General features: G+C 43.0%; 1 protein-coding gene and 1 long non-coding RNA gene across 3 annotated transcripts in view; one reads left to right on the forward strand and one right to left on the reverse strand.

The window, feature by feature from the left end:
• Positions 1 to 27,303, forward strand: part of LOC130123352 (partitioning defective 3 homolog) — a 315,854-nt gene that overhangs the window by 116,356 nt on the left and 172,195 nt on the right. For both annotated transcript variants that reach the window (XM_056292485.1, XM_056292486.1), the window contains exons 3-5: positions 1,803 to 1,980; positions 6,832 to 7,019; positions 8,506 to 8,649. In XM_056292485.1, the coding sequence (XP_056148460.1) occupies positions 1,803 to 1,980; positions 6,832 to 7,019; positions 8,506 to 8,649 (510 nt within the window). The remainder of the gene's footprint in view (positions 1 to 1,802; positions 1,981 to 6,831; positions 7,020 to 8,505; positions 8,650 to 27,303) is intronic.
• On the reverse strand, positions 788 to 9,107 carry LOC130123353 (uncharacterized). The gene is made up of 3 exons (XR_008811314.1): positions 8,991 to 9,107; positions 8,494 to 8,631; positions 788 to 2,004 (listed from the first exon to the last, which is right to left on the reverse strand). It is a non-coding gene; the product is annotated as an uncharacterized LOC130123353 (long non-coding RNA).

A 27,303-nucleotide genomic window follows, 5' to 3' on the forward strand; every position in this document is an offset into this window, starting at 1 on the left:
AAGTACCGTGACCATATGTAGTTCATCACGGGACAGGCCCCAGTGGGAATCAAAGCCCTCAGCCTGGCAGTGAGGGCTGCAGGCTCAGTCTGCTGCTGCCATGCTGTACCATAAGCACACACTTACTCTTGTGCTCATGCTGCTTGATGAAAGTGATTCTGAGTAAAGGTCACCGTCAGTTTATGTAGAGACAGCTCACACATCATCCTTCGAGAATATTTGACAGCAATTTTAGAGAAATAAAGCTATACTTTACCAAAGCTAATTCTATCTGTCTGTCCGTCTCTGTCTCTGTCTGCCTGCCTGTCTGTCTGTCTCTGTCGCTGTCTGTCTGTCTGTCTCTGCCTGTTTGTCTGTCTGTCTGTCTGTGTCTAACTTCGTAACAGGCCGGGCTTTATTTTTATCCTGCTCCCTTTAGGTCAGGGTTTTTCGTTTGGTCCTGTTTGCTTCTGGTTTTTTCCTTCTATGTTTGTTAAGTGTTGGTTCATGTGTTACAAACATTGCAAAAAAAACAAAAACAAAAAAAAGGCCCGAAATTAAACTGAGGAGACAAATTATATGAGATAACCCTACTATTTTCCATAACTTGATCAAAAAATGTCATATTTGTTTTTCTGGGGTGGTAGAGTGGGTCGTCTCGTAATCGGAAGGTCACTGGTTCGATCCCCAGTTCCTCCAGAGAGTGTGTCAAAGTATCCTTGAGCAAGGCACTGAACCCCTAACTGCTCCTGCTCCTGGCGCCTTGCATGGCAGCCTCCACCATCAGTGTATGAATGTGTGTGTGAATGGGTGATTGTGAGGTGTACACTGTAAAGCACTTGGAGTGGTCAGTAGACTAGAAAAGCACTGTATAAATGCAGTCCATTTACCATTGTTTTAATGGTTGATAAGGTCTGACATATAGGAGATCAACGCCGTCAGTCAACGCTACATATATAGTTCAGTATCGCTCAGAAATGGTTGCAGATAGCCTATTTTTATTGACAGATTAATTCACAATGTTTTTGTTTTTTGTATGTGTTTAAGTGGGAGAGCACTGCTGGCGTCGTGTGTGGCTGCCACTTCTCTCTCTCGTAGCCCCCCTTCCCATCCACCCCTGTATGTTTGTGTTATGTTTATCTGTTGTCTTGTTTCACTCCATTTATTGTAAAGCGACTTTGAGTGTTAGAAAAGTGCTATATAAGTTTAATTTTTTATTATTATTATTACAAAGATTGTCATTTGGCAGCATGACCCTGTCAACTTGAAAGTTCAAACTTCACAGTTATGGGATTTGAAAAAGCTTTAACTCTTAATTAACAGCTACAGAGAGCCACTTGATTACTGTTGTTGACAAACAGGAAGTCCTGCTTTCGCTCACCATGACCTTTTACATTGTCACCTTCAAAGGTCACCCTCCACATCATGGCATTTCAGAAGGTTGTAACTCAGAATCCGACAGAAATAGACACATGGGTTTCTGTTATTGACAGATATGAAATTATATAGGATGTCTTTTCAAACAAGATGACCTTTGACTAAACTCAACATTTCAGATTTTCAGTAGAAAAACAGATGGATATCACACTTCTATTATTGCTTTACACCAAATGAAAATTGAATTAAAAAAAAAAATCATGGCAGTACCCCATTACTGATGCTGTTCAGAAAGCTTTAGCAACTGTAAGGCAACAGCGTTTGTCATCCCTATTCACTGCTTTTTTTAATGAGTTTTTAGGCCACGATTCAATGGTGTTCTGAAATTAAATCTATTTTCCTTTTCTTTTTCTCTTCTAACATTTCTCTCTCTCGCTCTCTCACAGCTCATAGCGGTGTATGATGAGCAGGAGCCCCACCATGGGGCTGATGGTACCAGTGCCAGCTCCACGGGGACCCAGAGTCCTGACCTGTTCACCTCAGAGCTGAGCACCCCCGGCGTCTCGGCCTTCCAGCCCTACCAGGCCAGCGAGATCGAAGTCACGCCTTCTGCCCTGCGAACCAGTACGTTGCACGCTGCTGGAGCATCTTAAATGAGAAGAAAAGATGAGTGACAAGATAGATTGGTAGACTGATAGATGGATTGGAGGGTTCCCAGATAAACAGATGGAAAATACATAGACGGACAGATGATAGATGGCTAAATGTTTAGATTGGCAATAAAGGATGGGTGGATGATAAAAAGATGGGTCAGTAGATGGAAAGAGAGAAGGGTGGACACATGGGTAAATTACCAAATTGATAAATGGATGAATGATAGTTAAATGGATAAATAGATAGATGATAGACAGATGGATAGAGGTAGGGATGATGGCTGGCTGGTCAAAGATGGATAGATATGTAGCCAAAGATTTTTAGTGTGACACGTTGACCTCAGAAGTATGTTTTTTCATCATTCTAAAGCTTGCCCTCTGGAAGTCAAACCTGTTCACAAACAAGAGATTAGCTACCGAATCATACCGCGCACCGGTCACACTTAATTGTTCTCAATTCCACGCTTTTCCATATCCCCGTGGATTTACATGTCAGCAAACTGTAGCAATATATCGGAAACCTCACAAATTGCTTTGTCACGGCCCAACGGTACTGTACTTCATGTCCATAAATTCTGTTAATTGGACAAGGGTGCCTTATTTGAGGCAAAAGATAGCTGTTTGGTCCTCGGCCAAAGTGGCTAATTGGTTCTATTGGCTGCTTCCTAAATCATATGGAACACAGAGTCTGTCCACCTCTGCAGTTTTGCCAGCCGAGTCTCTTCCCCCACTGTAATTAGCATCTGCAGTCGAGTCCGAGTATTAAAATGGCTCTTGTTAGATGATTTGTTGAATGTTGGAGCAAGCAAAGCTCGTACCAACGCACACAGAAAAACATACAAAACAAAGAAAAAAAGATGCACACATGCACGGCTACACAGAGAAATGGATGCCCCAACACAGAGAAATGGATGCACCAACACATAGCCGAATGCACAAGGAAAATAAACAAACACACACAAAAAAGACACAGACATACACAGATCATAAGAACAGAAAAACATTCTTATGCACTCGCATACTTTGTCTCTCTTTCTGCCTTGCTCTCTCACTATATCAATACCCCTTTTCCACAAACTCACAAATAAAGAAAGATGCAAACACAATATAACATTTTTTGCAATTGACATCTCTCAAAAATATCATTATTATCTGGAGAAGGTCATTAACTACATCCACTAATGACCTTGGGGAGTGCATTGATCAATTTGGCAGCTCCAGAACACACGCGCACACCGAGGACCTGGGAAGTCAGATCTGTCCTAATTGGATTTTTTGATAAGATTTAAATGTGAATTTTCATTAAGGAGTGGAAATCTTTACCTCGATCACACCTGCCAGGTCCAGTTTAACCGCCTTCTTGATGAACTCTAATCTCGAATAATTGATGACACTGAATCTCATCAGTTGAATTTTAATGGTTTTTTAAAAAAAATCTGACATGGCGGAGGTGCACAAGGGAGTTTAATTTCATTATTTTCATTTAATAACTGTCCAGTGGGACTAGTTTCCAATAGCTGATGCGAGCTGGACCATGGCTCGTTGCCAAATTTCTCATGAATACATCTGTATGGGATTGAACTGGATTGGAAAGCAAAGTTGCTGTGATGTTGTTTGATTTGGTTAAAGTCAATAGCGCTGCAGACAAGAGACCGCAGATTAAAGGACAAAGGACATGTTAGGATGTGCAAGTCTTGCATATCCAAACTTCTTGATTTGTACATTATGGATTTATAATCCATTTGCAGTCTCCCAACATATTGTTGGGATTTCTTTGAATTGGGTATGCCAGCAAACAAATCGCCAACAGTTGTTCGTCATTGTTTAATATATCGTTTGACCACATCAGCAAATCGTACTTTTTTTCCCTGAACACATCTTCTCAGAAACAGGCTTGTTGGTTTTGTTCTTGTTTATGCCAGTGGTTTAATACTGGGATATTTCCAGTTGTACTGGCCACTCCCTGGGCCCATGCCAGACAGCTTTTACGGTTAGCAGGCGTTAGCCAATGTGTTATCAAATAAAGCGACTGGGCTGCTATGCTGTCTTTTCCTCACATCTTCATTTTGCTCAAACCCGACCCAGCACTTGTGCAAAGATTTTTCCAAAGCAAGCCGGTTTATCTGGCTCACGGAGGCAGCTAAATCTAGCAAACGTTGTTTTATAATTTGTTTGTTCATATGTTTTTGATTTATTTGATTGATTTCGCGGCACGGTGGCGCAGTGGTTAGCATGGTCGCCTCATAGCAAGAAGGTCCTGGGTTCGAGCCCCGGGGTAGTCCAACCTTGGGGGTCGTCCCAGGTAGTCCTGTGTGTGTGTGGAGTTTGCATGTTCTCCCCGTGTCTGCGTGGGTTTCTTCTGGGTGCTCCAGTTTCCCCCCCACAGTCCAAAGACATGTAGGTCAGGTGAATTGGCCATACTGTTCCTAGGTGTGTGTGTGTGTGTGTGTGTGTGTGTGTGTGTGTGTGTGTGTGTGTGTGTGTGTGTGTGTGTGTGTGTGTGTGTGTTGGCCCTGTGATGGACTGGCGGCCTATCCAGGGTGTCTCCCCGCCTGCCGCCCAATGACTGCTGGGATAGGGTCCAGCATCCCTGAGAGCAGGATAAGCCGGTTGGATAATGGATGGATGATTAATTTTAAGTGACATTTTTTAAAATGGGCATCGCCACTTTGTCTCAAATAAAATCCTTTATACCTCATCTATTTAATAACATAGTCATGTTCTTGGTCGGCCAGTTTATGAGTTTGAAGAGGTCTATGTTGGTGGTTTTGTGCCAGATTGACCTCTGGGAGTCATAGTTGAGGGGGCTGCGTTCCGACCTGTCAGGACACTGTGTTCAGTTTCCTCTGCTGAACTGTCTCCCATGAGTGGAAATCTGGCGCTGCCTCCCACCGCTCAGAGCATCATGGCTCCCACGCTCCGGGTGACCTAGCACTGCTTTCACAACCGCTTACACACTCACAGCATAATTGTTGACTCAGATATACACAAACATTCATTTTTTTTCCTCCCTTGTAGACACAAACAAATATCTACTTTTTTACACGAACACATCAACCAAAAACCACTGAAAGGGATGACTGCTTATGCACGCACACACACACACACACGCACGCACGCACGCACGCACGCACGCACACACACACACAGACAAATGGCAAAACAGATTTAAACAGTTAATATCCTGTCATGCACCTAATCCAACAGTACATAAATAATTAATTGTAAACATGCATACAAATATGCAAATACATGTACAAACATACAGACTCCAAGTTGCAAAATCCAGTCATGGCATGCACAGGACCTAACAATACATGCGCCAACTATCCAACCACTCACGCTCTGTCAACCACACCACCTCCTGCATGAGAGGCCTGCACAATGTTTCCTGTATGAACAAATCCCTGTTATCATAAACATCTGTCTATGTGTCACCCAGAGGACATTGTGGGACCAGGCCGCTAAGCTCAGGGAAGAGGCCCTTCTGGCTCTTCTCTCAACAGAAACCCTTCCCAGACCTCCCCTGGACACGGGAACATGACACTTGGCCTCGTCATCTTGAGAAGATGTCTCCATCGTTTTTAAACAGTCGGTCAGGCAGCGTTTTCAGTTTGCGATCCATCTCTCTTGTGTGGTCCGCCGGGCTCGTGTCAGCCAACCGAGAGCGCCACAGAGGTTTGGAGTGGCCTGAAAGTGCAAGGGTGGTTATGGTGTCATGACGCCGTGACAGCACAGGCTGTGGTCTTTTGTGTGCATTGCCCCTTGGTTAGGGTTGTGTTGTTATTTTGACCCTGGCCCTCTCCCACACACAGCAACTTTTCAAGCACAGTTGAGAGATTTAATGGATGCATCCACTTACACGAGCATTTCTCAATAGCCCCTCTTCTTTGCGTTATTATTCCCACACAAAACTGCTTTGTGTCACCAGAGACTGTACTGTCAGAGTAGAGGCTTAAACAGACACAAAAAAATCCCCGTTATTCTTCCCTATATGTTGATCACGATTTTAAAAAAAGGATTATTATTCTTGATTTGGGGAACATCTTTTCTCACTACATTAAGATTTGCATCTTAAATCAAGATCCTTATTAGTTTCCTCTATAGCTGACATGACATTAAATGATTCACTTGTTGCTGATGTGGAAGTGTTCAGAATATGCAGTGAGTTTTTGTTTAACCTGCTGACATTTATGATGATAGTTGGAATTGACGTTGGACGTCTGTTGTGTCTGCGCCTTTGCCGCTGTCAAAAGAAAAACATGGTTGAACCCAAGATTAAGCTATTGACGACATATAAGGCTGAGCAATATCTATCCATCCATCCATCCATTATTCAGACCAATTATCCTGCTCAGGGTCGTGGGGATGCTGGAGCCTATCCCAGCAGTCATTAATAATATCATGATGAGACTAGATATCGTCTGGGATTTTGGATATTGTGATATCGTAATATGGCATAAATGTTGTCTTTTCCTGGTTTTAAAGGCTCCATTACAGTAAATTGATGTAATTTTTTGAACTTACCACTGTTCTAGCTGTCCTATTATTTGCCTTTACCCACTTAGTTATTATATAGGCATTACTCATGATTATTATCACAAATCTGATTGTGTAAATGTTATGTGAAAGCACCAATAGTCATCCCCACAATATCGTCACAATATTGTACAGATATTTGGACCACAAATATGATGATATTTGATTTGTCCATATCACCCAGCCCTACCGACATAGTATATCTTCTTCAAACTTGCAACAACCCAACCCAGTCATCAGCAAGTCTCTCTCATCTCATTATCTTTTCCTCTCCTTCTACTAGACATGCCACTCCATGTGCGACGCAGCAGCGACCCGGCCCTGCTGACCCTCAACGGGCCATTCAGTGGCGCAGAATCCCGGGTCCCCGCGGACGAAACGCCATCTAGAAAAAACCCCACCCGCTGGTCTACCACCGCAGGCTTCCTCAAGGCCCGCCACTCTACAGGCACCAACAGCCTGGAAAGGAAGGTAGCTAACTTGGAACTGTTAGAGAGAGAAGGAGGTAGCTAACTGGGAACCATTAGAGAGAAGAGGGTAGCTCACTGGGAACCATTAAAGAGAGAAGAACGTAGCTCACTGGGAACCATTAGAGAAGAAGGTAGCTAACTGGGAACTGTTAGCGAGATAAGAAGGTAGCTAACTGGGAACTGTTGGAGAACATGGTAGCTAACTGGGAACTGTTAGCGCGAAAAAGGTAGCTCACTGGGAACCATTAGAGAGAGAAGGTAGCTAACCGGGAACTGTTAGAGAGAGAAGAAGGTAGCTAACTGGGAACTGTTAGAGGAGAAGGTAGCTAAATGGGGAAACATTAGAGAGAGAAGTAGGTAGCTAACTGAACCATTAGAGAAAGAAGAAGGTAGCTAACTGGGAACCATTAGAGGGAAAAGAAAGTAGCCAACTGGGAACCATTAGAGGGAGAAGGAAGTAGCTAACTGGGAACCATTAGAGGGAAAAGAAAGTAGCTAACTGGGGACCATTAGAGGGAGAAGAAGGTAGCTAACTGGAAACCATTAGAGAGTGAAGAAGGTAGCTAACTGGGAACCATTAGAGAGAGAAGAAGGTAGCTAAGCGGAGAGCGTTGATGGCAAGAAAGGTTAGCACACTTGGAACTAGTGTTGGGCAATATACTAGAAAACATTATCATTGCTATATATAGGAAATTTTATCCAATATCTATATATACATATATTATCTGCTGATGTGCAAAAATCCCATATTTAAGAATCCTTCTGAGGTCAATCACATTGAATTGTTTGCTAGTGTAAAGTATATCAAACCAAAACTAGCTTTCAAATAATACTGCCTCAAATATTTCAAACCTCATGAGAAGTGTTAATAGATTCTCCTTATTATTAATTTAGACAACAAAATTATGTATCACAATATGACAATATCGGAATTTCATCCTGATAAAATATAATTAAAAGACAATAAAATATATATTGAATTATTGCGCAGGCCTACTAGGAACCGTAGAAGAAGAGAGATCACTGGGGAATGCTTCTTGGAAAGACTATTATTAATCCCTTATTAAGGAGCATCAGTGCACATTTTCATGCACACATTTTATTTGTGGTAGATCCATTAAGGATTGACATTGATCTGTTACATTTTTAAATTTCATTTTTAAGAGCAACTGGAAGTTAACATTTTATTGCACTGGCTACACATGCTAACATGATCAATAAACCTATAACTTTAAATATGAGACTTCAGGGGAAGCCAAGACAAACTGAAGTGTTAACAGGACGAGCCACTGTGTAGTAAGAGGGTACAATGCAGAGGAAGATCTTTTTTGGGGAGCCTTTGGTCAGGAGGACATGCAGCAAATGTCCTACTGTGATTAGACTGACATCTACAATTTTTATCAATTAGGTTATTCCAAAGGCAGATTGAGGAATCACTGCAGTGAATTAGCTTTAGAAACCAAACTGATCTGTACCTTTCTTTGCAGGGTAAAGGCATGGACACGTATCGTAGCCTGCCTCGTGATGCCGGTACCTGGGCCAACCAGAGAGAGTTCCAGAGAGAGACGGCCCGCTCCTCGCTCAGCGCTAATCACCCCATGGTGGACCGCTGGCTGGAGAGACAGGAACAGGTCAGGGAAACATGCACACATATACACATGCATGCATTTGTGCAAAACAGAAGCACACATCTGCACACATGCATATACACAAAGCATGGAATTATAAAAAGGCAAACGCAAAGACTGCCTCTCTCAAAGACGCACACACACACAAACAACAAAGGGTTAAATTCAAACATTCAAATTTTGAATGGTGAAATCCAGACTCCACCACAAATCTCAAAAAGAAGTCCATCTCGGAGCCGTCACACATCTTCAAGTTATGTCACACCCTGTACCTACCATCTTAGATGTCAAGGCTTTTAAACGCACCGTTTATATCATACTTTGTCTCAAGTGAAGTTACTCACCCTCTAACAATTCATCATTGCTAAGCTCTGTGAAATACTTATGTGAGCGACCTAGATTCAAACCAGAACCTGACCCAGTTCTCTCCCTCCCCTAGCCCAATGTGAACGGGGTTCAGCTATGAAGGGGCTTAGGAATTGAGGAGTTTCCATCATAAATCCAGTAGAGACGCAGGTCACAGAAGATGTCTGAGACACCTATTTCACCAGACACCCCAGTATTTTTTCACTCTGTGACATGACAGATATAGTCTTGTTAAAATTCAGTCAGTTCAGCAATAATGCCAGGATGGGGGGGGGGGGGGCATTCCCTCTGAAAAATCGTTTACTTCATATATGTAACTGATGCTTATGCATTATCAAGACCATATAATGTCGTTCAGATGTTGCATATTACATATGCGGGCAAAACTCATGGTTATATTAGCATGTTAGTAATTTAGCTGATAGCTCTGTCCAGAGTGAGTCACAGTAAATAGAAGTAGAATAAGCTTCAGTTTCCCAGACAAACATGGGAAGCGACCAACAGCTAGAGGATCAGGGCCCCGGCAGCCTAACAAAATTCCTGTCTCCCCAAAAGTTACGAACCAAGATAGTAATGCTTCAAATAAAGGTTAAAGAGCGTATTAGAATGTTTTTTTTCCTTTCTAATTGTAACTTCTAAAAATCTTGGTTACGCCGAGGAATGTGGGTGTCAAAGACCAAGTGTAAACCTGATCTGTCTTGACGCAGGTATAATTATGAAGGTAGTGGTGAAGGTCGTGGCAGATGGATGTAGAAGTCTATATAAATGACCTGCCAAAATCTTCTCTGGACCACCTGCTCAACTCAGCCTGACAAGCCCTCACAGCACTGGTTCTGGTTTTGATCATATGTGTGTTGGCTTATGACTATAATTTTATTTGTCAGTGGGCGAGAGAGAGAGAGACCACACATAGGAGAGGGGGAATGGGGGGGTTGTTTGAATGGACAGATCAATCTGTGGGGGGTGGTGCAGGTACTGTCTTTGTATTCGAGTGTGTGAGGCGTGAAAGGTGGCTTTGTCCATTATCAGATGGTGTGTGTGTGTATCAGAAGAGGAGAAAAAGGGATGTGCATTCTGCACAAGATAACACAATGTTCACAAGTCCCTATTGGGAAATGTAATGGTGCAGCAGCGAGCAAAATCAGAAACACTGAAACAATGCAGATTTAAGAGTGCAAGAGACAAAAATTAATGCAGTAATTTGATACTATAACCACTTATGTGTGCTATGAAATCAACCCAGCGAAAAGTGTCATAAAAATGACCACACTACAATTTCAAATGGCTTATTGCAAAACACACACACATGCACGCACACACACACACACACACACACACACACACACACACACACACACACACACACACACACACACACACACACACACACACACACACACACACACACACACACACAGTACTGAGAAAGACGTGCAAGTCTGCAGGCGTTATTGGTCGTCTGCACTGTGTATCTGCGGCTCACTCCGCTGGGAGCTGTCACAGTCATTCTGTTTCATTTCACCCTGCCTAAGCTCTTGCCTTGTTTACCGTCTTCCCGAAAGGATGTTGAAACTCCGCTACACAATGTGAAACATCCCGTTTGTTCCAGAGATGAGCACGTTTGTGCAAGACAATCGCCTCAAGGAGCAGATGAGGAATTGTAAACAGAATTAGTATTCGTTTTCAGTACCAGAAAGCCTCTGATTTTTTTTTTTTTTCAAAATTTATTTCATGTATTATAAACCAGTGACCCAGTCTCCCCACAGAGATTAAGGAAGTTTTCCATGGCCAGAACTGGAGCCAAGTAGGATAAAACTGAAGACTCTTATGATTGAATCTTTGTGGCGAATGATGAATAAAACAGACGATAGAATCGAATAAAAAAATAAGAGCTTTAATTTGGATTTAATTGCACAGACCGAAGAAGAAGAAGAATCTTTTTTGGTTGTCGTGGTTTTATGGGTAATCCAGCTCCTTGCATTGCAAAACACTGAAGCAGTGAATCTGTGAGCAGTTTCTCCGTTCCCAGGTGGATAAATTGAGCGTGCCCATAGCAGTGCCGGTGGGTTTCTCACAAAGAGGGAGAATAGCACTGTGATAGTTCTTGTACTGCCTTCACAAGCCATAAACTCCCATCCCCTTTGGCAACAGGTAGGGGGTAGTCATGGCAACGGCGAGTTGTCAGTTGAGTGTGTATTAATGAGAGCCAGCTGGAGATGCTGGTGCTGCATAGCAAATGGAGGCCTTCGCTGTGGCACTGTCTGTGAGGCTGGATTTTGTGTGTGTGTGTGTGTGTGTGTGTGTGTGTGTGTGTGTGTGTGTGTGTGTGTGTGTGTGTGTGTGTGAATATTTGTGAGGTTTTTGTGTTTCATTAGTGCAGTCACACATTTTGTGTGATTGTGAGAGTGTAGGTGTGTTTATATGCTTGAGGTGTTGTGTGTATTTTTGTGTGTGTCAGGCATGACTCAAAATACTCGTGTGCGTTTCGTGTATATATTGGGTTTCTATGTGTGTGCATACTTGCACATGGGTGCAGGTACATATTCGTTACATGTTCGTAAGGTTCGGTGTTTCACATATTATTGTGTGTGTGTGTGTGTGTGTGTGTGTGTGTGTGTGTGTGTGTGCGCGTGCATATGCATATACACTATGCCTATGCCTGTGTGTTAGTTGTGAGCATGTGTCAAAAATGCAGACAGGCGTAGAGATGGTTGCAAATCAACCAATTAAAAAGCAAAGCCACAAGCCGCTGAGCTGCTCTGCGGTGAGAATGGACAGTTGAACCTAGACAGATAAATACACACACACACACTCTCTCGCTCTCTCTCTCTCTCTGTCTTTCTCACCCTCTCTTTCTCTCCCATACATACTGCGTTCTCATACTGCCTGGATCGATCTTAACCTCGAAGGAGACATGGCTGCGTTTGAGGGCTTGCCGTGTTATGAGGTGTGTGTATCCATGTGATTGTGTATGTCAGCATCTTTGGATTCTTTTATGTTCAGGTGTCATGTGTGTCTCTAATATTTAATGTTCCATCTGTGTACATGTGCGTGTGTGTGCATTCTTGCGCATGTGTGTATGTATGTGATTGTGTGTGTCAGCATCTTTCAATTCTTTTGTTCTGTTCAGGCTTCATGTGAGTCTCCAATATGTGATGTTCCATCTGCGTACAAATGTGTATAGGAAAACGTGTGTGTGTGTGTGTGTTTGTGTGAGGCCCTTGAGGCACACCTGAGGCTCCTCTCCTCTCTGTCCCCTTGCAGTGCAGACAGAAATGTTGGTCTCTGACAGCTCGGCTACCCTGACACCAGCTGGAGGTTGCTGGCTTTAGATGCTCGCACCATGAGATGTGCTACCGCTCAGCTCCACAAACGTGCATCCATCTCCCCAATCCACCTACATACTTCCATTTCTCCATCTCTATCTCACTCTGTCTGTGTCTCTCACAAACACACACTCATACTCTCACAGGTGCACATGTAAAGATGTGTGCTTACATGGCACTAGACAAAATCAGCCCCTTTTTTCTCTCTCTCGTCCTCTCTGTGGTCCTTTCTCTCTTTCTGTCTCTCTCTCTCTCGCTCCTCTCTCTCCCTCTGTCTGTCACAACCTTGGTTGTTCTTTCCTGTCAACCTCTTTCTCTCCGTTTCTCCCTCTCCCTCCCACCCTCCAATCTGAAGCCAGCAGCCAGAGACATAAACCCTGTCTGCTTAATGGTCTTTGAGTGATTAAAAATTCATTTTCATGCCACTAGCCATCCATCCAGGTCCATGGCTGCATGGAGGAAACAGTAGCGGCACCAGTTGCAGCCTGACAAAGCCATCTGCAGGCTCGGATGCTCTCCCCCTCTGTTGGCTGTTAATGTGTTTTTCGTGCCGTTTTCGAATCAGAATTTTACATAATAAACTTTTGGAGGGTTTCGTTACAAATGATCAGGGCTGGCTTTAAGACAGGACAGAATGGAGTAACTAAGGGAGAGCTGAATTTCTAAAAAAAAAAAAAATTCTTATTTTTCATTTGTCTGCACTGAGGTTTCAAATTAGCATGCCTGACTCTTTGGCTTTCATTTCTAATTATAGATTTTAATTAATGGCACATCATAAAAAGAAAAAAAAATGTCCTAACCAGACAAGGTTTGTACCAAATGACAGTCGTGTGCTGTGCCTGTACAAGGTCCGTACACTTCAAGGATATCTTTTATCGCTAACAACAATTTTTTTTCTTTACTGACAGTTTCACGCAATAGGACAGACAAGGGAGAATGTTCTTGTTGGATTTAACCTGAGGTCTTAAAGGAAGATTTGGAAGAAGAGATGCACAAAAAAATATACCTATCACCAAAGAAGATAGCTGAAACCCATTTTTATGTAATGCTCTAGCTATTAGCTATTTGAAGCCTTTTTACCATTTGAATATATCTGACTTTTCATGTAATTGTGTGTGCATGTGCGTGTGTGTGTGTGTGTGTGTGTGTGTGTGTTATTTCCACAAGCAGACAGCGGTGCACAACCACAATGGTCAACCACATTTATTTCACAGATTGCATGATTCAGTCAGCAGTTTGCCTCATTTCATGTGAGCTGTGCAGTTGCATGGTGTCAGGTGAATAGAGCTGCTAGCTTGTTCCTCTACTGGGCAATCCCTCCGAAGATATGGAGATGTGATGGAGCCATGTGTCCTTGTAGCACCCAATAATGTAATCATTTCCTGAAAATATAATAACTCCTGGAAATGTAATAAAATTTGCACTTGATTGAAAATGTAATAAAACCCAGTTAATGTAATAACTTGACCAATAATGTAATAAAACGTCCTGACTGATATTGTAATAACACTTTTACTGATAATGTAATACCTATTACATTGTTGGGAATTTATTATATTCTCAGGTGGGTCAAAATTTTTTCTTTGAAACTGATGATGTAATTCTGATGGATATGTAATAATATATAAAAAGTATGCTTTTTTCCTCGGAAATGTAAAGTGTGCAAGTATACGAAATTTTGTAATACTATTAGTGTCATGTTAGCCTACTATTTGACACTGGTTTCATACTGTCTGGAGGGGATTATGTGTTTGGTTGCGTGTGTGTGTGTGTCTGTCCACGGCTAATCTCGCAAACTACTGAACGTGTCAGCCTACAATTTTTTGTGCACAGTTATAACTGTATGGCGGGAAGAACCTCTTCTGGTTGCGGTGGTTAAAAACCTTTGGAAAACATTTGTTCTTGCTGTCGCCGCTCCCTCTCTTCAATCACTCTCTAGCTCGCTCGACCAACGCAGCGCTCGGTCGCTGCCCGATCCGAGTCAACCGTGCGCATATGCAACTCGCATCTACGGTTGAGTCAGATCGGGTAGCGATAGTGTTAAAACCAAAACTTTATTAATCCGAGTATGAGTCTTGAAAGTAAGTCGATCGTATTTCGCAGGCTAGCAAATTATTCACTGCCGATCTCAGCAAAGGAGAATTGGAGGAACACTGGATGAACCAAAAATAATTCACCTTATTCACCACGCCGCCACGCAGAAGTGCAATATCCCCCAATGTTAAAACACCGCCATAAAAACAGAATTTCAAGAGTAGGATTAATCACAGTCACAGCTGGACATCAAGTCAGTAGCTACAATAAAAATGGCTGAGCTACGTTTTCTTACCCTTGTTTTATGAATGAAAGTCAGTCAGCAGAGCGGACATTCACCCTCATTCATTTTATATCATGAAAACCACAAAGGTTAAACACATTTGCAGTCTTTTCTTACCGTTGATTTGTTGCTTTTAAAATGAATGAAAAATCAATCAGCAGAACTGCCATTCACCTTCATTTTATATCATTAAAACCACAACAGTTAAACACATTTGCAGTATTTTAATAAGGGCAATGAAATTACGGTAGCCTAATATCTGTCATTTCATGCCAGACTTGGTCCTTTTCGTCCGAGGGTCCACCTAGGAGGCTGGCTGCACATCCACAGACTGACAGGCAAAACATGTTTATTAGGTAGATTTTTGAGCTTGAGCGCGTGTGTGTTGACTTTTTTTTGTAGTATTTCCTGTTCAATTCACTTGGTGCTGCGCAAAACTCTTGGTATGGGCATGAAAAACACTGGTTTTTCTGTCTGTCTGTCCGTCCGTCCGTGTGCGTGTGTGTGTGTGTGTGTGTGTGTGTGTGTGTGTGTGTGTGTGTGTGTGTATATGTGTTTTCCCTTCTCCCCAGTAGGCGAAAAAAATGGGTGGTTTGGTGCCACGTCCAAGCACTGGAGAAGGGCCGATACATATGTCTGGCTGAGATCTGCACTCTACTGAGTGTACACTGTTGTTTGGAAATATAAAGTCTAGTTTTTATGTAGAATTTGAAATTTACAACTGATGGCAAGTAGTTATCAGGCAAAGATGCATTAAGTTAAAATCCTTATCAATGGGATATGAACCCACCCATATCCATGCTGATTGATCGTTGTGCAAGGATCATCCATTAGAACAGAGTGGCTCTTATATCGGATACCATCAGAAGATGATAAAAGCCGCAGAAGATGGCTAGTGTTACACGAGCGAGCGATGAAAGCAAAACAGTTGATTCCGTCTCCATGAAACATTCTTTTTCATCTGAGTCAACAGTGATTTTTATTGAATTAACTTTGCCTCGCCTGATCTTATGAAATTTCTGCATTCAAAAAGGGTTTCAAATCGAATTTGAAATTGAGAGAAAAGTTGAATGTAAAGGTATGATATTTTTGATTTTTTTTTTTTTTTTGGTGGTATGGTGTATAGTTTCATCGCATCTCATCATCAGCTGCTTCTCAGGGGTTGGTTCGCGGTGGCAGCAAGCTAAGTAGGGCACTCCAGATGTCCCTCTCCCCAGCAATGCCCTCCAGCTCCTCCTGGGGGATCCCAACGTGTTCCCAGGCCAAATTGGACATGTAGTCCCTCCAGTGAGTTCTGGGCCTACCCCGAGGTCTCCTCCCAGTTGGACATGCCCGAAAAACCTCCAAAGGAATGTGCCCAGGAGACATCTAATCAGATCCCCGAACCACCTCATCTGGCTCCTTTCGATGCGAAGGAGCAGCGGCTCTACTCCGAGCTCCCTCCGGATGTCCGAACTCCTCACCCTATCTCTAAGGCTGAGCCCACACATTTTTGGGCTCACTCATTTCAACTGCTTATATCTGCGATCTCACCATTTCCGTCACTGCCCGAAGCTCATGATCATAGGTGAGAGTTCAAACAAAGTGTATGGTATAGTGTATGGGCAATATAGTATATAAGCGGGCGTCCGGGTGGCGTGGTGGTCTATTCTGTTGCCTATCAATATGGGGATCGGTGGTTCGAATCCCTGTGTTACCTCCAGCTTGGTCGGGCGTCCCTACAGACACAATTGGCCGTGTCTACGGGTGGGAAGCCGGATAAGGGTATGTGTCCCAGTCGCTGCACTAGCGCCTCCTCTGGTCAGTCAGGGCGCCTGTTCAGTGGGGGAGGGGGAACTGGGGGGAATAGCATGATCCTCCCCTGCACTATGTCCCCCTGGTGAAACTCCTCACTATCAGGTGAAAAGAAGCAGCTGGTGACTCCACATGTACGGAGGAGCATGTGGTAGTCTGCAGTACAATTGGGGAGAACCCCCCCCCCAAAAAAAAAAAAAAGTAATATGGTATAATATATGGGCATAGGTTGTTGATTACTCAGCCATAACAAAACGCTGTGTAGTAGCAACATACCTGTTGTGCATACAGGCTTGCCTCAAATGTCCTGCTGTTCCATTTATTTTTTCAGTTTTTTTTTTTTATTTTTTCTTCTTTTGTTTTTTCTTTTTTCTTTGTGAGTGAAATTTTGTCAAATTTCTTTTGGCAGTGGTGCCAGGCATAACGGTGAACTTCTTGGTGACACAATGATTAATGTCCTTTATTTTTTACCAAAATCTGTTGACTGACATGGTGTATTGACACTGTTGTGGATCTTGAGGCTTTGAGGATACTGAGGAGTCTATTCATGCATTTTTCATTTGGCCGATGTGCTCTTTGCCTAATCATTGATCTCCTGTCAAATGATTGTCATTGTCTCCTCGGTCGGTAAAGTGCTACGGAAACCACCTGGATGGGTCTCTCTTTCTACCTCTGTAAGATCACGGTCCAGAGGTTGCATGACGTTGTTGCTCTTTCTGCCACAGTGGACCTCAAAAGATGAAGCCCAGTGCAGTGTCTTCTTTGAGTCCTCATTCAGTACTCTTGCATAAACTGGCAAATGGCTTACCCAGTTTACTCCTTCTAGCTCTAGGTTTAGCAACAACATCTTTTTATGCAACGATCGATACATGTGCTTGACTTTTCCTTGACTGAATGATAAGGGGCCCTTTGAATGATCTCCGCTTCAAGGGCTGCATGAGTTCTTTAACAGCGCCATGGAACTCTACGTTGGTCATGTAATATTTTAGGAGGACCATGTTCACTGTAGAAGACAAGTGTTTGGCTATTTCACTGTTACTTTTCCCTTTCAGTGGCTTAAGCGAGACATATCTACTGAAGACGTCTTGTGCCGTCAGAATATATCTGTATGTGGCTTTGCCATACCATACTCTGCATTTATTCATATTGACCAGATCAGTCTGGTGTCTGGTCTGTATGACTTTAGCCATGATTGGCTTCAGGATGGGCTTGTTCACAAATATGGCCTGAAGGTGTTGGTAATGTCTGGATGTATCTAGAGCATCCCCGAATCCTGTCCCCTAAGCCGTACCGTGAGTTTTCTTGGCTCAGAGCCTTTTGTTTCCTCTAAGCCTTTCATCAGCAGTGTTGGGATAGAGCCTTTCTGAACAACAATCTTCCCATTACAAATGACATTATGGCCAGCATTATCCATGGAAAACTGGTTTCTCTCTCTCCAAAACCCGATTATAGCATTGCGTTGTACTCGTTTGTCTTGCACCTGGGATATTGAACTCGCCTTTCAACAATTTGAGAATGACATTGTAGCTCTCCTCATCCAGGAGCAAAATCACCCCAAGCTTCATTGGGCTAATTCCCTGAAATATATATTTTAATGTCAGTATGTTTCATCTCTTCCTTTGCCTTAATGCAAACTGTTCTAAATACATTTGGCAGTGTGTTATCCAAACAACTTTTTACAGGCAGGCTTTGTATACAGACATAAACAATTGTGTGCAATTTATTTAATGTAAAGCTAACTCTTAATTCAATTAACTTCTAATTAGCATGTAACATGTTGAAAGAAATTAGCCTGTAGTCTGCCACATTATCATCATAACTTTTTCTGATATCATATAGAAAGTTTAAGCTATTTAAAGAAGTAGCCAAGCCTTGGCTAATGTGATAAGAAGTTAGCACCAACGAGCATTAACATCAACTTCTAACTAGCATGTAACACATGGTCAATAAAAAAAAAAAACTAGCCTGAAGCCTACTACTTTATCCTCATATCCTATCAAACTTTTTCTGATATCCTACAGAAATCTGCGCGAATGTGATGCTATGACATTTCATACTGTACCTTGCAAAGTGATCATTTCCTAAAGGAGAAAAATTCAATGCAGCGTATAGCTAGTGCTGGAGGTATTTTCAATTTAGCGCCAGTAGAGGTCCACCTAGTGGCCAAAATGATTGGCTGTTCATTATTCAGAAGTGACATAATAATCCTTTATGACCTGGTGGAACAAACATTTATGACTGGTTGTGTACGTTTAAGTCAGGTGTCATGTAGTGCGTATGTAGGTGTTATGAATGCTCATGTATACCCCCTTCAAATGAAGTGTTACCGAAAGTTGGTTTGTTGGATTGTGGTTGTTTTCATGAGTCAGTATTTTGCTGGAAATCTGTGGTACGGAGGGGGAAGAGGAAGGTTTAGGGAATAGTTACCTGGGGTCTCCAGCGCAGCTCTGAAGCTTATCTGACCTGGCATTCTGGATCCTTGCATATGGTGGTCTCCCAAGGAGGTAGGCCATCACCCACTCAAAAAGACCAGGATGTAGCTACATGTCCCTGAGTTTCTGCCCGTGTGCATCTGTATGGTGCTCTAAGTCTGCACTCTAACTTAATAGTCATCCTTTCATTTCAAATCCAATGTATATAACATTCTTAAATTCTTAAAACACAAAAAACGGACTCTGGACTGAACATGAACATAGTATTACATTAGCTGTCAAAAGTATTACGTTATCAGTTTTGAAAAAAAAATGACCCACCTGAAAATGTGATAAATTACAAATAATGTAGCTACACAAATAGGTATACCTAGATAGGTATTACATTATCAGTGAAAAATGTATTACAGTATCAGTCAGAACATTTTATTACATTATTGGTCAAGATATCACATTATTGAGTTTTATTACATTTTCGATGAAGTTAAGGGCAAATGTTATTACATTTTCCAGAAGTAATTCTATTATTAGGTGCTACAGTCCTTGTTGTGTATGAGACTGTGAAGGGAATGAATGTATTCTCTGTGTGAGGATGTGCGCTCAGCCCGAGTCACTGGGGATGTTATTACAAAGTCATAGGGTGCAACCGTGAAAACATGCATGCTGCTGTATGTATGTATGCACTGTAAATGCAAATGCATCTCTGTAGTCATATCTTTATCTTTTGGACACATGGCTGTGCATGCACACACCCAATCACAAATGCCTTTGCATTCACATACCTTAACAGACAAACATAAAATCTTGTGTGTGTGTGCGCCACACACACACACACACCAGTCTCCTGCTAACTAGGCTGTGGGTTCTTCCAGTCTTACCTTGCTTCCTGTCTCTGTATAGTGTCTAGTGGCAAAGGTAGTCCCTCAGGTGTCCGGGACAGCTTTGCCAAGATAAACCATGCAAAGCCCCAGACTCATAAATCAACCCAGACTCACTTTGTTTCTCTGCACATACTGGTGCATGCACGCATAATTTGTGCACATGTGCTCATGAAATTTTGATACATTTGTGCATGTGTGTATGCCCTAATACATTTTTGGGCATGTTTATGGTGGCTTGTATGCATACATAATGCATGTGTTGGTAAAACTCACTTAAAAGTCTATGCATGTCTTGGTGCAGTTGTATGTTTGTGTATAGTTATGCATACAGGGTGGGTTTGCCATTAAATTCTTTGCCCAATGTGTCAAAATTCCTTGAAAGTGTGCGCGTTTATTCATTCAGAATAAGTTGTGGATGTACTGTATGTAACGACGCATAACACGTGCTGTTTCATGAGATCTTTTTTGTCAGTTTGAACACTTGTTACGCTTTGTGTTTGTACATACATGTGTGCATACACGCTGTCAGCATACTAAAGGAACTGAATTGGAGAGAGGGGGAGAGAGCAATATAGTGAGTGAGAGAGAATGTGGGCTAATAGGACAGTGTAGGCCTCTAGGGACAAGTGCAGCTTGTCAGCCAGCTGCTGAATAACTGACCAGTAGGGGCTGCTGTAGGGCCAGGATTGAGCCGACTGTTTGTGTGTTTGTATACCTGTTTCAGCTTGTGTTCATATGTGCAGTGTTAAGCTACCATTGCCTTGGTGTGGCAGCAGATTTACTTGATATTTTCCTCTTTCGTTCAATTGTAAAAGCTTTGCTCTCTCTCTTACTGTCTCTTTCTTTCTCTGTCTCTGTCCCCCCTTGCTGTCTTTCTTTCTCTGCCCCTCTCTATCTCTCACCTTTCTTCTCTCTCTTAGCTAATTTGTTATTTTTTCTTCCTCTACCTCTCAGTCCCATCTCGCGCTCCGTCACCCTTTTGCTTTTTACCTGTCACTCTCTCCCCCACCTCCTTTCATCTTCTCGAGGCGTGCACACTGCTCTCCGTCTCTCTCTCTCTCTCTCTCTCTCTCTCTCTCTCTCTCTCTCTCTCTCTCTCTCTCTCTCTCTCTCTCTGCACTGCTCTCTTCTTGTTTCTCTCCGTTTTTTCATCTCTCCCTTCTGTCCCTTCATCTGTCCACCCGGCTCTTTTCCCTTTTCCCTCTTGAACCATCTTGCTCTCTTCACTCACATCTCTCTCTCTCTCTTTCTCTCTCTGTCAGTCCCTCCATCCCTGTCTTTCTATTTCTGTCCTTCTGTCTGCATCTCTTACTTGCTGCGTCCAAATCTTCTAACCGCCTTCCTTTCTTTCGCCACACCAGACCCCCCACATCAGCCCTTTTATAGCGCTACTCTCCAACTCCTCGCCTCCTCTGATCATTCGGTTTATTTCTCTCTTTCCTTTCACTTTTCTCCCTCCTTCCCTCCCCTCCTCTAGTCTTTGAGTTTTAATATGACAAAGAGCTGCTGGGCCCAGGGAGCCCTTCCAGCTGGGTAACACAGAATGAAAGAACACAAGGAGGGAAAGAAAGGTGGAAAAATAGAGGGAAGATGAAAGACATGGTCTCTCCCCTGAGGGTACATACCTGGGGGGGGGGGTTGCCTGCACTCCAGGCTTTGTACACACGCACACGACATTGACACACACACACGTGCCAACGGCTACCAAAGACTAATTACAGCTGAAACTGACCTGATCAAGTCGGACAGATGGTACGGTTTTTTTTTTTGGTTTTTTTTTTTAAGATGCAAAGCAACTCAGTGACCTGCAGAGGAACTCAATCACTCACATACTCGGGGAACTGGTCCGTTTTTAAGTGGAGGGCTGGTGCAGAGACAACCAGACATTTGGAAGAATGCAGGGCACTAAAGTTTAAAATGCAGTTAGCAAGGCTTGGAAATGAAAGCGACCAAATTACAGAATTAAATTTGAATAATGAACATTTAACAAGTGCAATGTAAAGATGAACATCTTAGTGTTTAGCTATTTGCAAATCCTGCGCAGATGGATTATACCGCTTTTCCTCCACTTCAACCTGCTTGCAACTCTTTAGTGGAATATGCCCTCATAAACCTACTGAACACATACAGTATGAAACCGTGTCTACTGGAAACCTTTCAGAGAAACCCCAGGAAAGCTAGTGCTGCAGGTGCAGGGAGGAGATATACGATGGATGGTTGTTGCTACGCAGTGAGACAAGTTTCACAGCAAAAGAAATATCCCTCCTGCTTTGTGTTTGTTCATATAGTGATAATACACAATTAAAATGTCAAATATAGTGATTTTCTGTTATCAACACCATCGGTCCCTCTTGTCTGTCAACCTGGTTGGTTGGTGGAACTACAAGTGACATTAATGAGTGGTATGCTTTAATAAATTTGAGATTGTTCCAACTTTAGAAATAGATTAAATGTTCATTGCAGTACATTTACAAAAAAAAAAAGAGGTCAGGTGAGAAGTGCTCAAAGCGCAACATTTCCATAGAAAACAATGTCTAAAAATAAATAATAATTCGGGAGGTCTTTTTAGTTCAGGTCTCCGGTAGACACAAGGCCCAAATTCACCAAATGCTTATTTTACTTGTTAACTGTAGTGCTTTGCATCTTTGACGGTGTTTCCTTGTTTACCTCGTGAGCTGCCACTTCAAAAGACAATATGGTCGTAGTCCACCTGTTAAAGAGAGAATTTGAACACACATGCATACATGCGCGCACACTCACAAGCGCACAAAGAGAACAAAGATACTATCGCTAAACCGTTAGCGCTCCACAGGTTTGCCATTAGTGCTTTGAGAGCTAGCGCTGGATGAGGACACTGGTGGATGAAAGCGGGGAAGAACAGAAAGATAGTCTATTGAAGGAATGAAGGGTTTATCAGCCGTCTCCATGCTGATCAAGGACGTGCTGCCGAGATGAGAGCAGCGTGTGTAGGCCTTTATCAAAAAAGAATCTATGGGCTCTGACACAGTAGCGTGGCGCGGCGGCCCAGGTTTGCGCTGCACTCGCTGAGGTGATTGTCGGTGTCTGGCGTGCAGTGGCAGCTGCTGAAATCCTCCTCGCGGAAGAGCACCGGAGCCCGTGGTTAGCGGGATTACAACCTGCTCACGGCCCAGTGTGTCTTTTCCTTTTGAAGGGTCCTTGAGCGAGTTGCAGAGTTTCCGTCGAATCACGGGAGTGCTGCAAATGGGGAGGGAAAAAGAAGAGAGGGAACGTGTTGTTTCTGGTCTGTTTTAGTCATTGACCGGCATTTTTACTGGCCAGTAGTGCGGCTCACATGGTTCAGGAAGTTCCACGGTGAGTTGACATATTATTTAAATGTTGAAAGCAAACTTGTTGAATGTTGGTTGAAATGTTATGACAGGCTGTTTTGTCAGGTCCTTAACCAGCACTTCATCTGCGGTTTTCATAAATGAAGCAGACACATCGGTTAACTGTGTTGATTAAAAACTGGTTCTGCCTCCCTGATCATCATTTTTCCTTTCCCTGGTCAGAATTGAAGGTGAATTTTGCTTCTTTCGTCAAGAGTTTCTGTCGGTGAAATAAAATAAAAATCACCTCAGTCGCCCGAGACGAGACATTTGATTCACAGAGGGGCCATGGTTTAAAAACACATAATTCATCAGCTCAACAGATGTGATACATACATGCAAGAAGAGAAGAGACAGCTTATTAAAACCAGCGATGGAATCAATAGGCTGTTAAAGACTGACACATACACTGATGAGCCAAAACATTATGACCACTCACAGGTGACCTGAATAACATTGATCATCTCCAAACAAGGGCATGTGTCAAGGTCTGGGTAGATTAGATGGCAAGCAAAAAAATCAGTTCTCGTAGTCAACGTGTTGGATGCAGGAGTAAAGACCTGAGCGGCTTTAACAAGGGCCAAATTGTTATGGTCAGACGACTGGGTCAGAGCATCTCTTAAACGGCAAAGTTTGTGGGTGCTCCCAGTCAGCAGTGGTGAGTACCTACCGACAGTGGTCTGAGGAAGGACAAACCACAAACCAGCAACAGGGTGTTGGGCGGCCAAGGCTCATCGATGTGTAAGGGCAACGAAGGCTATCCCATCTGGTCCGAACTGACAGAAGGTCTACTGCAACACAAGTCACAGAGAATTTTAATGATCATTATGGGAGAGATGTGTCACAACACACAGTGCATCGCACCCTGCTGCTTATGGTGTGTATCCGCAAACTGGTCAGAGTGTCCATGATGACCCCTGTCCACCATCAAAAGCACCTACAATGGGCACGTGAGCATCAGAACTGAACCATAGAGCAGTGGAAGAACGTCGCCTGGTCCAAGTCTGGTCCATGGCGGCTCCACCTCGCAGCTTACAGTTCTTGAAGGAGCTGCTGCTAATCTTTTGGTGCCAGATACCACAGGACACCTTCATGGGTCTTGTAGAGATCATGTGTCGATAGGCCAGCACTGTTTTGGCTGCATATGGAGGACGAACAGCATATTATACAGATGCTCATAATGTTTTGGCTCATCAGTGTGTCTCATCCCCTTGTCATGTACTACACAGGCACCTACACACAGATACACCAAGGTCTGAAGAGTAAACGTTTTCTCGTAATAAACCAATAAATGTGTCTGTGGGAACTAAAACTGAGGAATCAAGATCTGAAATGAAGTATCTATTAAAAAAAGATGCAAAATGATCGATTGCATTTATCTATTTTAGATATATTGAGTTATGGACCTGAGGCAGTGTTTTTCTTATTTATACCTCTACTGTAGTCGGGGAGAATTCTGCAAGTTTCTGACTGCAAAGCCAAAGTTTCAAGGATGATTTATGAAGTCAACAGAGAAATACAAGTTCATCTGTTCAGTGTCAGCTGATGGTTGAAAGTACGCATGACCCATCTCCTGTTTTGTATTGAAATGCACAGCTATGTGCGTCTGCGTAGCGTAGCGGTCTGTTCCATTGCATACCAACACGGGGATCACCGGTTCAAATCCCTTTGTTACATCTGGCTTGGTCGGGTGTCCCTATAGACATAATTTGCAGTGTCTGCGGGTGGGAAGCCAGATGTGGGTATGTGTCCTGGTCCCTGCACTAGCACCTCCTCTGGTTGATCGGGGCACCTGTTCAGGGGGAGGGGGAATGGGGGAATAGCGTGATCCTCCCATATGATACGTGCCCCTGGTGAAACGCCTCACTGCCAGGTGAAAAGAAGCGGCTGGTGACTCCACATGTAATTGGGTAAGATACAATTGGGGAGAAAAAGGGGGGAAAATTTCCACAAAAAAAAAGAAGAAGAAATGCACAGCTATATAGGTGGTCTGCAATCTAATTGGAGGTACAGCATTCACTACTGTAGACTAACACAAAAGGGAGGGGGGTTAGAGGAGAGTGAATGAGAGAGAGAAAGACATGGAGGAAAAGAAAAGTGTTTTCTCCCCGACTTGTTGAAAGGCGGACTCTGCCTCTCAGCTGGATCCACTGCAGGTCTGGCTGTTCAGGATAATAGTCTTCATTCTGACAACTTCACCTCACTCCGTGTGTGGGCAGGTGTGTTTATCTGCACGTGCATCTGTGTGTGTGTGTGTGTGTGTGTGTGTGTGTGTGTGTGTGTGTGTGTGCGCGCGCGCGCGCACGTGCATATATAGAATATTTTGACAAATACACACACTGACCATGTTACACTAATGTGCACACTTGTGCATTAGTGTGCTCTCCCATGTGTATACACCTGTGCGTTGTGTTTGTAACACTAGTGTCTTAATGCGCTGTTACTGTTGTCAATGTGTGTGTGTACGTGTTAGTGTGCACTCTGTCAGTGAGTATATACAGTATGTTATTGTGTGTTACTTTTTATGATAGGCTTGGGCGATTGGACGAATATATTGACGTTCGATGATTGGCTGAGTCCAATTGGCGGTTGTTGTTTGGGGGGGAGTTGTTTTTTTGTTTTTTGGGGGTTTTTTTGGCACGATTTTTGTCCTTTCATTTTGCTAATTTAATGGTCTGCCTCCTCGAGAATTCAACTCGGTAAATAATTAAGCTGTAAAGCGCAATTCAGAGTGGGCACGACTAGGAACTGGCAGTTGGAGTTGGGGCCATATGCATGTTCTTGTTGCACTGATAATTGCAATTGCCGATTGTTGGGCTGACGATGGCCGGTAGGAAAACATTGATTTATCGCCCAACCCTACCTTGTGACACTTTTGTGTAGCTGTTGTGTGTGTGTGTGTGTGTGTGTGTGTAAGGACTCTAGTCACCATTATGTTGAGCCCCGTACCTCTCATAGGGGTAATTCTAGTCAGCTGTGTCTGTGATATTTTGCACTGTTGGGGGCTCCACAGGGATTTTATCTTGGTAAACGGGTGCTTGCGATAACTACCTTTGTGACCAGTCACTGTCCGTGCATCTTTCTGTCACCTGTTTGTTTTATTTAGGCCAGATTTAATCGCGTTAGATCCAATGAGGGAGTAGTCCCACACGACTGGTATAAAAACCTGCAAAGTCAACGGAAGTTAACATCAGTGTTTTCCTGTAGCGTCCCACACTCTAAAACCCGTCAGTAATTTATATTTTTCTTCTTATTGTTTTTTTTCCCCCCCTCTGTGGGTCATTATATAAGGAATGTTATTTGTTTTTGCCTCAGCCATTCAAGTGTTGTGGACGGGGGAGTCGGCTGTGGGATTCGCAGCGGAGGTCTTAAACGAGTCCACCGTGTTTGCAAAGTGGTGCTCTTTAAAATCAACTGTGTCACGGTTAATGGAACCAGACCAATCGCTAATCTGGAAATTGCCCTTTTAAAAAGAGGGGAGGGTTTTGTTTCTTTTAATCCAGCGGTTCTCATGATTTTTAGGTCAGTTGTTAGTAGTTAAGTTATGGTTTGCGTTACAGGAAGTAAGCTAATCCTGGTGATGTTTGTGCGTGGGAGTGCGTTTGTCTGTTTGCGGATGTAGTCTTGCACGACCAAACTTCTGTGAAGATTGATGTAGTCCACAGTTTTGTCTTGCTTTTTGTCCTGCATGACTGTAGTATGAACATGCTCACGGCTTAGCAACGTGTATTGACTTAACTTGATTCTAGTGCTGTTCTGTAGAGTTTATTATGTTGCTCTATTTTTCGAATTGTTCTTTTATTCTTTTCTCCTGCTTTCTAAAATTATTTTTCATTTTCCATTTAATCTGTGGCTGGAACAATATGGTTTTAATCCAGACTTCGTTTTAATTGTCAGAGTTGTCTGCAGTAATAACGCTGGGTAGATATGGAATGGCTATACAGAACTAATGCGGGAGAGATGGACCACCACTGACCCCCCCCCCCACTTCTGTCTCCTACACTAATGCACAAACAATCCTAAATCTTCATCACTGAAAGTTGAATCAGTTCATCTGGACACTATTTGCCAATCCTTGGGGGAATAGTTGAAATCACAGCAACGGAAGAGGTCACTTAGATGAGCGATGAAACATTTTTGTCAATAAACGTTGTGTCCAGATGAACTGATTCACCTTTCTGTGCTTTCCTTACC

Source organism: Lampris incognitus, chromosome 14 (assembly GCF_029633865.1).
Source record: "Lampris incognitus isolate fLamInc1 chromosome 14, fLamInc1.hap2, whole genome shotgun sequence".
NCBI classification, from domain to species: Eukaryota; Metazoa; Chordata; class Actinopteri; order Lampriformes; family Lampridae; genus Lampris; species Lampris incognitus.